This window comes from Clarias gariepinus, chromosome 1 (assembly GCF_024256425.1).
Source record: "Clarias gariepinus isolate MV-2021 ecotype Netherlands chromosome 1, CGAR_prim_01v2, whole genome shotgun sequence".
Taxonomy (NCBI): Eukaryota; Metazoa; Chordata; class Actinopteri; order Siluriformes; family Clariidae; genus Clarias; species Clarias gariepinus.
In genome coordinates this window covers 10,421,651-10,433,332 of record NC_071100.1, presented here as the reverse complement: position 1 = coordinate 10,433,332, position 11,682 = coordinate 10,421,651, and the positions used below count along the sequence as shown (strand labels likewise).

Here is an 11,682-nt window from a genome sequence, read left to right as displayed (position 1 = left end):
AACAGCAGCAGGAAAAAGGAAATATCTATATAGTATATGACAATAGTTAATCACGTTACTCACATATATAATAAATATATTAGTACTAAATATACAACTCCTAAACTAAGGTTTGCTGTTTTAACAAACATTAACTCATATGGGATGCACTTAGAGGACCTGCCGCCTCTCGAAAAACGAAGTGCCTTTGCATACACCAGAGAGAGCACAACAGATACACTGCAGGAAGAAAAGGGTAGCCTTGGGCAACTTAGATAAGATACAAACTTGAGGAGAGATGCCATGCCGAAGCGTAGTGGGATGAGGTGAAAGAATTCAAAAGTTTAAATGAGCTGTTGTAGCATTGATAGAAATTAAGTATTAATAATATCAAAAAGTTATATGACTTGGCTAGATGAGGAGGCCATTCAGTGCAGGACACATAAACAACGATACGCCTGTTGATAGTCACCTTTGATAAAAAATCAGTCTATGTGCTAACTGTATTGCACTCAGAAAACTAGTCCCAATGAAAACACCAGAAATAGGAGAGTCGGTCTGGGTACCCACTTACAGAGACAACTGTTATAAGGGGTCTCTTCTGAGAACAGGTGAGGGCTCATCCGCCTGCTCATAATCAAGTCCTTGGCACTCAGCCTGGATTTGGCCTTGGGCAGCACAATCATTAAATAGTGGAAGGAGATACTCACCCATGGTCTGTCTCTAAATAACTGATGACATACAGTAGGCCCAGAAACAGGGGCCTGTAAGAAGAAATTAAGCACCACCAACCTAGTGACAGGAACACTAAGGTAATACAAAAGTGTTGAAAGGGTTAGATTATAATGGGGAACTTTTTCGGGACAAGATAAGGTATAACGGGCACAGACCTTGGCGTACAGAAGTAAGAAAAAATAAACAGACCATGCAGACCAAATTTGTATTTAAGTATGATAAAAAAAGTAACCTGAACCAGTGGCCGATTATGGTCAAGGGAAGTTAAAAAAGGGAAAAAATTAGGGAGGAGACTGTTGAGTCCCTCCCTCAGCCAACAGTATATAAGGTGTGTATTATTTTTTAGTCCTCTTTTAGCCTGTTCTTGAACCAGTTTGCCTTGCTCCTGTTCTTGTGCTGGCATTGGGTTGGCTACATTGTTTTTTTTGTTTTTTTTTGCTGCAATAAACACCAGCTTACTTCTATTTTCTAGATTCATTACGCATAAAGTGAAATATTCAATTTTTAATTATTTTGATTATTCCTGCTCACAATTCATAAAAAAACCTGAATGAAATCATGAATGAAATCTCAAAATAAATAAATTAAATATATCAATCAAAAAAGGATTTACAATGCAAAAACGTCCAACTTATTCAATTCAATTCAATTTTATTTGTATAGCGCTTTTAGCAATTTTCATTGCCGCAAAGCAGCTTTACATAGTCAAAAGAATTATTTAAGTTTGTATGAAATGTGAATTTGTATGAATCAAAATGGTCAGTTTGTCCCTGGTGAGCAAGCCGAGCAACTTATGACAAGTAATACAGTGGTGTGAAAAACTATTTGCCCCCTTCCTGATTTCCTATTCTTTTGCATGTTTGTCACACAAATTGTTTCTGATCATCAAACACATTTAACTATTAGTCAAAGATAACACAAGTAAACACAAAATGCAGTTTTTAAATGATGGTTTTTATTATTTAGGGAGAAAAAAAATCCAAACCTACATTGGCCCTGTGTGAAAAAGTAATTGCCCCCTGAACCTAATAACTGGTTGGGCCACCCTTAGCAGCAATAACTGCAATCAAGCGTTTGCGATAACTTGCAACAAGTTTTTTACAGCACTCTGGAGGAATTTTGGTCCACTCATCTTTGCAGAATTGTTGTAATTCAGCTTTATTAGTGGGTTTTCTAGCATGAACCGCCTTTTTAAGGTCATGCCACAACATCTCAATAGGATTCAGGTCAGGACTTTAACTAGGCCACTCCAAAGTCTTCATTTTGTTTTTCTTCAGCCATTCAGAGGTGGATTTGCTGGTGTGTTTTGGGTCATTGTCCTGCTGCAGCACCCAAGATCGCTTCAGCTTGAGTTGACGAACAGATGGCCGGACATTCTCCTTCAGGATTTTTTGGTAGACAGTAGAATTCATGGTTCCATCTATCACAGCAAGCCTTCCAGGTCCTGAAGCAGCAAAACAACCCCAGACCATCACACTACCACCACCATATTTTACTGTTGGTATGATGTTCTTTTTCTGAAATGCTGTGTTACTTTTACGCCAGATGTAACGGGACACGCACCTTCCAAAAAGTTCAACTTTTGTCTCGTCGGTCCACAAGGTATTTTCCCAAAAGTCTTGGCAATCATTGAGATGTTTAATGTTCTTTTTGCTTAAAAGTGGTTTGCGCCTTGGAAATCTGCCATGCAGGCCGTTTTTGCCCAGTCTCTTTCTTATGGTGGAGTCATGAACACTGACCTTAATTGAGGCAAGAGAGGCCTGCAGTTCTTTAGATGTTGTCCTGGGGTCTTTTGTGGCCTCTCGGATGAGTTGTCTCTGCGCTCTTGGGGTAATTTTGGTCGGCCAGCCACTCCTGGGAAGGTTCACCACTGTTCCATGTTTTTACCATTTGTGGATAATGACTCTCACTGTGGTTCGCTGGAGTCCCAAAGCTTTAGAAATGGCTTTATAACCTTTACCAGACTGATAGATCTTAATTACTTTTGTTTTCATTTGTTCCTGAATTTCTTTGGATCTTGGCGTGATGTCTAGCTTTTGAGGTGCTTTTAGTCTACTTCTCTGTGTCAGGTAGCTCCTATTTAAGTGATTTCTTGATTGAAACAGATGTGGCAGTAATCAGGCCTGGGGGTGACTACAAAAATTTAACTCAGGTGTGATAAACCACAGTTAAGTTATTTTTTAACAAGGGGGGCAATCACTTTTTCACACAGGGCCATGTAGATTTGGAGTTTTTTTTCTCCTTCAAGAACGTAAACCTTCATTTAAAAACTGCATTTTGTGTTCAATTATGTTATCTTTGACTAATAGTTAACGGTTTTTGATGAGCAGAAACATTTAAGTGTGACAAACATGCAAAAGAATAAGAAATCAGGAAGGGGGCAAATAGTTTTTTACACCACTGTATGTTTATTTTTATAATTTATCTTCTAATATTCTAATATTTGGAGATACTGAAATTTTGATTTTCATGAGCTGTAAACTTTTTTATTCTCTCTCTCTCTCTCTTATACAGCTTATGCTGTACAGGGTCAAAGGAGGAGCCTATCCCTGGGGACTTGGGGCATGATGTGGGGTACATACAGTACTGTAACCAGACACACATCTCACTATCTGCAATTTGAAAATGCCAGTTAGCTCACCCTCCATGTCTTTGCATGATAGAAGGAACCTGGAGTACCTGATGGAAAGCCACCTAACATGGGGAACATGCACAAGTCACACACACAGCCCCCTAACCCTTAAGGTGCAATGCTACAGTACTAACCACTATGCTACTGTGTCATGGTGGTGTTTGATTGGCCAGCCAATTAACCTGACTTGAACACCACAAAGAATCTTTGGGGTTTTGTCGAGAGGAAGATGAGAAACATCTGACCCAGTAAAACAGATTAAACAGCAAAACAGGTTGCTATCAAAGTAACCTGGTCTGGCCACTGTAAGCATGTTAAGGCCCCCTGTTCCCAGCCGAGAAAGCCACCCAGTCGCCAGATGTCAGGATGGACTCCCACCATGGCAGTAGAACACTGCAACTGCTCCAGAGCCAAAATGGTGCTGCTTAGTTAATTTAGAGGGGTATTGTGTTTCTTTTACAGAGTAGTGAGGACAGCTGAGAAGATCATTGGGATCTCTTTTTTACACCACACACTGCATCCGCAAACATCAGCATTGTGACTGATCAGGAAAAACCCATCACACTCACTCTTCACCCTCCTGCCATCTGGGAAAAAATACAGAAGCATTCAGGCACTCACATCCAGACCGTGTAACAGTTTTTACCCACAAGCCACCTGTCTCCTCCGCAAAAAGGAACTGGACTAATAACACACACACACACACACAATCACTCAGATAAGCTCAACTATCTCAAAACATCAGGGCGGAACTGATAAACACACATGCGCAAACACAATAACCATCTGTATTGTTCATACAGTAACAACCTGTAATTGCTCTTTTGCACAAAAGCATTTTTTTTTTATTGTAGCTGCTACTTTCAGAAATGTTTACGGTTTCTCCTCCCACTGTCTCAACTCATATGTATTGAAACATATGATATTGTTTTGTCACTCTGTCGCTCTTGTTTGCACATTTGCATGTGTACTTTATGTTGTCCCTTTTGTATAGGACTAGATTGTTTTTAGTTAATTTAAAATGTCAATCTGTCATGTCTCAGCTAGTCAGCTAATTAGGTCTTTTAGTTAGTTCGATATTTTTGTTAATTTATGTTTTTAATTTATGTTGTATGTAAGTAGCACCTTGGTCCTGGAGGTTTTGTTTTACTGTGTACTGAACTGTATGTGGTAGAAATGACAATAAAAGCCAACCAACAAGTGCAGGAGGGGTCATTCTAGGGAGTGTGCAGGAGAACTGCGTGTTTCAATTAATTTGCATTTTGTTGTTTGGGACTTTATGGAGCACAGACAACAAAGAAATACTTGTAAACATCAAGCTCATCAAAAGTTCCCCGGAAACACACACACACATAAACACTCACACACACAGACACAGACACATACATACAGACACAAATATACTGTCCAGCAGCAGTGAAGACTTTTTTTGGTAAATCATTCATTTTTAATAACAAAAAACTAAATAAATATGTCTAAATGTCTACGGAAATCTTCAATCTTAAGAAAGAGTCCAGTTAACCTTGTTGGCAAGCTTTTCCTAACAAAAAAAAAAAACAGTTTAAATAATATATTCATATTCGATTCAATTGCAAGCGCTGTCAGATCTGAAAAGATTTTAATAGAGATTGTGAATTAATAGAATTCACATTAATAGAGTTGTGCTCTTTATGTTGCATAACTTCTTTTGCATCAACAACAGCACTATACAAAATGTCTGCATTGTGAAGCTTGAGCATTACCTGACATAAACATGTAAAGATTATATATGTTATTTAAAAAAAAAAATTAATCTTAAGTTATGTCTGATTCCTCTCTAATGTTCTCCCCAGTTAGGGATACAGCAGTGCACTTCATTCTGCTTTTCTCAGGTCAGTATACTGTAGATGTTTGCTAATCTGTAAAACTCTTTTCTGCTTCATTATCAATATACTCAGTTTATGAGGTTCTTATCTGAGGACTGAGGGCTCTTGCTTTCTCCACATCACGTCAGTTTTATATAGAGGACACAGAAACGAAAAACTGTGACGAAGCTCAGAAACAGTGCAGAGAGAAATACACTGACCTGGCCACCATCGAGGACCAAGAAGAAATGAACGCTGTACAAAACCTTCTTAAAGAAAAAAACCAAAAATTCTGGATAGGACTAAGGCAAAATGAGACTGTAAGCAGGTTTAATATTTAAAGTGTATGATTATTTAAAAACAAAAAGAAGATTTTTGTTTGTGGTAAATTATTATATATGTTTTAGATTACATAAAACAATAATTAACTGGTAATCCAGCATTGGGCTTTAAAAGAACAAAAACAACGAGCAATACATTATGTAACTAATTCATTTATTAGATGGGTTAAAATTTTTATGATGTTTTACTGCCTAGGCATACGTGGGCATGGGGCAGTAGTGGCTCAGTGTGTTGAAGCTCTGAGTTACGGATCGGAAGATCAGCGGTTTGTGCCCCAGCTTCGCCAGGTTGCTGTCTGCTCCAGGGGCGCCATAAAAATGGCTGACCCTGCGCTCTGACCCCTTTCTACTAACAGGAAGCTGGGATATGCAAATCATTAAACATTTTACTGCATATCTTACTGTGTATGTAACAAATAAAATTTGAATTTATTTAAAAATTCAATAATAAACTTTGTGATGATCTAAATAAAGATTTCTCAAAAACATTTTAAAAGTTGAAATATTATCTACAAATATGTAAACAGTCAATTAGCAGAAGAAAGCATTTTGTTTGTTTGTTTTTGTTTGTTTTTACATATAAGTTATTTAATTAAACATCTTAGAACACAACTTTAATATGCTGTTATTATCACTCATAAATGTTTTGTGGTTTTATGATTTTATTTTTTAAAGGTCAGGATGAATAATAATAATAACATGTCTTGGTTCTGGTCAGATGGAGCTCTGTACAGTTACAGCAACTGGAATTATGGCGAGCCTAATGGCTGCCAAAAGGAAAATAACTGTGTGGAACTTTATTTAAATTACACATGGAATGATGCATGCTGTTCATTCTGTCAAAATCCATTTGTCTGCTTTAAAAGTAAGTAATCTAAAGTGATGTCATTATCAATTTACTGCACTAGATATATTCACTTACTTTGAAAAGATGCAATTGTTACTGTAAGTGAATATAAATAAAGATTCTGCATGTACTTATGGGTTTCCTCCGGGTTTCTGTTTTTTTCTCATATTTCAAAGACATGCGGGTTAGACTGCCTAGTGCCTATATATATATATATATATATATATATATATATATATATATATATATATATATATAATCAAAAGATTTATTAAAAATGTTTGTTCATCTTGCAGAACACTCACAAACCGCGTTACTCGCAATTCGAGGTTTCACTGTATTGTTTATATATAATATAACTAAAAAACTTACAAATCTTGGTTTATGAGTACCGAGTATCATGTATGATTCCAGCCTTTCATTTGAAGCACATGTAGATAATATTACCAGGATAGCATTCTTTCACCTCAGAAATATTGCCAGAATAAGAAATTTATTGTCGCTAAACGACGCAGAAAAACTAGTTCATGCTTTTATCACCTCTAGGTTGGACTATTGTAATGCCTTACTGTCTGGTTGTTCAGCTAGATGCATAAATAAGCTTCAGCTAGTCCAGAATGCAGCAGCGAGAGTCCTCACCAGAACCAGAAGATATGAGCACATCACCCCTATCTTATCTTCACTCCATTGGCTCCCTGTGAAATTTCGCATTGATTTTAAAATACTACTCTTGACGTATAAAGCATTAAATGGTCTCGCGCCGCAGTACCTGAGCGAACTGCTAGTGTCTTACGATCCGCCACGCCTACTTCGATCAAAGGATGCAGGCTGCTTGTCAGTACCGCGTATTATGAAAAATACAGCTGGGGGCAGAGCTTTTTCTTACAAAGCCCCAAAGTTATGGAATAGTCTTCCAAATAGTGTTCGGGACTCAGACACAGTCTCAGTGTTTAAGTCCAGGCTAAAAACCTATTTATTTAGCCAAGCATTTTTATAAATAGATTTGCCATAGGTAAAGGAGCAGATCTGGGGGACTCATGGACGTAGAGTATTATGGTGAACTGGTATGTTTGGATGCTGTCTTCCTCACTCTCATTGATCACTCAGGTTTGCTGACGGTGAGGTGATTGTTTGCTTTACATGTCAGGAAGCCCTCATGTCTGTGTTTCCTTCTGGCTCTCCCTTTTAGTTATGCTGTCATAGTTAGTCCTGCCGGAGTCTCTGCTTGCACGCTACAGTTAATATACATTCACATTATACATTGTGTGACTGTGACCAGACCTAACTGCCATCTCTCCTCTTCTTCTCTTTCCCCCCCTCTTTCTCTTTCTTCTCTCCTCCTGTCTCCCCCTTTCACTCTTTCTCTCTCTCTCTGTCGAGCTACACATGTCGTTCCTGAGCTGCCAGTGATCCAGACTCCCTCTGCCCTCCGGACCTGTCTGACCCATCCTGGTGCCCCGCTTCTGGCTGAAGATCTCGTCACATGGATGCCCCGTGTGTCTCTCTGGGATGCGTCTGGTGTCTGGGAATGATTCTCTCTACCTAGAAGATGGTTCTGGCCTTGACTGGTGTTGGCAACTGTTTCTCTGGGGACTTGACAGTTCGATAGTTCATGACTGGAACTTCTTACAAGTCTACCTGGGTCTTCAATAACTACCTGGACTCCATATTAACATCAATTAACATCAGCTATTATAGCTGAACTGCCTCCCACCCTACACACTGTATAAATGCAGATCATTTACTGCTTTTTGTTTCACCCAAATGAGGATGGGTTCCCTGTTGAGTCTGGTTCCTCTCAAGGTTTCTTCCTCTTACCATCTCAGGGAGTTTTTCCTTGCCACTGTCGCCCTCGGCTTGCTCACCAGGGACAAACTGACAATTTTGATTCATACAAATTCACATTTCATACAAACCTAAATAATTCTTTTGACTATGTAAAGCTGCTTTGCGGCAATGAAAATTGCTAAAAGCGCTATACAAATAAATTGAATTGAATTGAATTGATCACAAATGAGCCAACAGTTTCTCTCTCTCTTGTGCTGTGGAATTGGGGGTGTTAGTGCGCGTCTCTTACTGGTATAATCAACATCCGTGCATGCGTGTACTGTTTACAGTACTATAACACTGTGACGACGTGTGTGTAAAAAATATTTTATTTTGTGTCCGTATGCGTGTAAAGCAAAAGCAAGTCTAATTAAACAGGTTAAAAATCCTGTGTGCGCGCGTCATTGGACACTGTGCCAAACACACACACACACACACAGACCCCTCCTACTTTTGCCGACACAGACACACACACACCCTCTTTCTCTCTGCTCTACACAGAAACACTGCTCTGTCGCAATTCTTTTCAAAAGTAAAGTGCAGGTTAATTTGTTTTATTTTTACCTTACAGCAGTAATTCTGTTAGTGTGTCACTCAATCGAGTGTCATGAGGGAGATTTCTTGTTTATTTTCCTGATAAAACAGTATTTCCGTTGTGTGCTCGGGTGTGTGTAAAAAGAGTGGAGGAAGGGGAACTGTGTAAGACGAGAAGGGGGAGACACACACACACACACACACACACACACACACACACATATAGTATGCACAGCACCTGCGCACACAAACAGAAACACGACATCTGTCGGGATTTATTTTTACTTTTTAAAGGTAAAGTGCAGGTTAATTTGTTTTATTTTTACTTTATATTTTGTATTAATTTTTTTCATTTATTTATTTTTTGGGGCTGTGGAACAAATAATTTGAGTTTCAATTATTTTATATGGGAAAATTCGATTTGACAGTAGGACAGTAGGACGAAAAATAGGGAAATCTGTTTTATTTTTCAAGCAACCAGTGCCATGAGGAATTATACGGTTACTTACTAAGTGAGATTTAATTTCTATTTATTCAATATTTCACTTTATTTGCATGTCTTTTCTAAATAGGATGTTTTTATATGCAAAAATATTATTATAGTGTTGAAAATTGGTAATATTGGTAATATTTTTGGGTGGTTGAAACGGATTATTTACATTTACATTCCCTATGTGAAAATGTGCAAAATTTCACAATATGAATTTTCACCTTTAAACGGTTTCAATTCATATGCCAAGGTACCAATGTATACAGTAGTACTTTACTGTATATTTGTAAAGTTACAGTTATTTGCTGTAGTATTTTTATTTAATTGTCTTGTAATGTATATTCTGATATGTTACAATCCACCACGCTCCTTAAGATCACAAAACTCCGGACTTTTGGTAGTTCCCAGAATATCAAAATCTACAAAAGGGGGTAGTGTGTTTTTATACTTTGCTCCTAAGCTTTGGAATAGCCTTCCTGACAGTGTTCAGGGCTCAGACACAGTTTCCCACTTATAAAGTAGACTTAAGAAGCATCTCTTTAATCTGGCATGCACGTAACTCATCCCATAACCTCATTCATCAGTACAGTACATTTATCCTGAATGGCAACTGCTAATTTTTTCCACCTTTTCTTTATTTTTCCACCTATCCCGAGGCATCTGGAGATTGTGCCAGCTTCAGTAGACTCCCAGTGATCCAGACCCCATCAGACCCCTTCTGTCCTCTGCACCTGCTGACTTATCCTGGTGCTGAACTGGACTTCATATTAACTTAAATAACTTATGTTATGTTGCACTTCCAGCTGCATAATACAAATGATGTCATTTATCCGTCATCACCCAAATGAGGATAGGTTCCCCGTTGACTCTGGTTCCTCTCAAGGTTTCTTTCTATTGCCATCACAGGGAGATTTTTCTTGCCACTGTTGCTGTCACCTTTGGCTTGCTAATCAGGGACAATCTCATTATTATCTATACATTTTTCTTACTCTTACACACTTTCATAATTTTTATTTTTATTTTGTGGAGCTGCTTTGAGGCAATGTTTATTATTAAAAGCGCTATATAAAAAAAATGTAATTGAATTGTTGAAAAAATGGTTTAGGGGCAACTTCTTAACTGATGCTATATCTGATGGTATGTATTATTTTTTTTTAAATATCTTTATTCTCTGATTGCAGAGCAAACCCCACTGATCGTGATTAAAGAGGAGAAGACGTGGCGAGAAGCCCTGAGGTTCTGCAGACAGAATCATGTGGACCTGGTTTCTCTTCAGTCACAGGAAATGCAAAACAGGGTGGAATTAGTCATTCAAAATGTCTCCACTAATGCGTCATCAATGTGGATTGGTCTGCGTCACACCTGCGCTCTGGGCTTCTGGTACTGGGTGACAGGAGAGACCATCTGCTACCAAAACTGGGCTCCAGGTAACGGGACCGGAGGGGAAGACTGTGGTGATGTGGAGAGAACCGGAGCGATGCTGTCTGACAGTAAGAAGTGGATCAGCCTGCCAGAGACTCAAAAACTCCCCTTCATCTGTGTCACCACCTAGTGGAGGTCAGAGATTTATATATGTATCAATTGTTTCAATTATTTGTGGACAATGAAACTGATTCATGTTCTTTTTATAGGATACCAGAAGTGGACACATGTTCTGCTGGATCCTCATTGTTCAGGACCAGACATTTTTTTCTCAACATAATTTTAATTCAATGGCCATTTCATGTTTCATTCTTTTTTACCAACTGATTATACCTAGAAAATGCAATGCTTTCTTTTCTTTCACATCGGAAAGTATTCACAGTGCATCACTTTTTTCACATTTATTATGTCACAGCCTTATTCTAAAATGGATTTTTTTTTTCCTAGAATTCTAGACACAACAACCCATAATGACAACATGAAAAAAGTTTACTTGAGATTTTTGCAAATTTATTACAAATAAAAAAAATTTAGAACATACATGAACATAAGTATTCACAGCCTTAGTGCCTAGACCTCTGAGACAGGAATGGCCAGACGAAAGCCACGCCTTAGTAAAAGGCACATGGCCAAAGGAGTTTGCCATGTGCCTTTGACTCTCAGACCATAAAAAACAAAATTCTCAGGTCTGATGACACTCTCTGGCCACTCTACCACATAGACCTCATTGGTAGATTGCTGCAGAGTTGGTTGTCCTTCTGAAAGGTTCTCCTCTTTCCACAGAGGACCTCTGGAGCTCTGACAGAGTGAACATTGGGTTTGAAGTCACCTTTTTGACTTCTCCTCCGGTCGCTCAGTTTAGATGGCTGGTCAGCTCTAGGAATAGTTCTGGTGATTTTGAGCTTCTTCCACTTACAAATGATGGAGGCCACTGTGCTCATCGGGACCTTCAAAGCAGAAGAATTTTTTTCTGTAACCTTCCCCAGATTTGTGCATTGAGGTAATCCTGTCTCTGAGGTTTATAGACAATT

At 38.4% G+C, this 11,682-nt stretch overlaps 1 protein-coding gene across 1 annotated transcript; it reads left to right on the top strand.

Annotated features, from left to right (window-relative positions):
- Positions 1–508: 508 nt before the first annotated feature.
- Positions 509–10,781, top strand: LOC128520067 (snaclec A9-like). The gene is made up of 2 exons (XM_053494088.1): positions 509–590; positions 10,411–10,781. The coding sequence occupies exons 1-2, from the start codon at positions 509–511 to the stop codon at positions 10,779–10,781; spliced, it is 453 nt and encodes a 150-aa protein (XP_053350063.1).
- The last annotated feature ends 901 nt before the right edge of the window (positions 10,782–11,682 follow it).

Bases quoted from the DNA above. Each gene is read 5' to 3' on its own strand.
- LOC128520067 (XM_053494088.1), top strand. From the start codon at position 509: ATGAAAACACCAGAAATAGGAGAGTCGGTCTGGGTACCCACTTACAGA. The intron at 591-10,410 runs GTGAGGGCTCAT...CTCTGATTGCAG, and splicing joins GGGGTCTCTTCTGAGAACAG to AGCAAACCCCACTGATCGTG.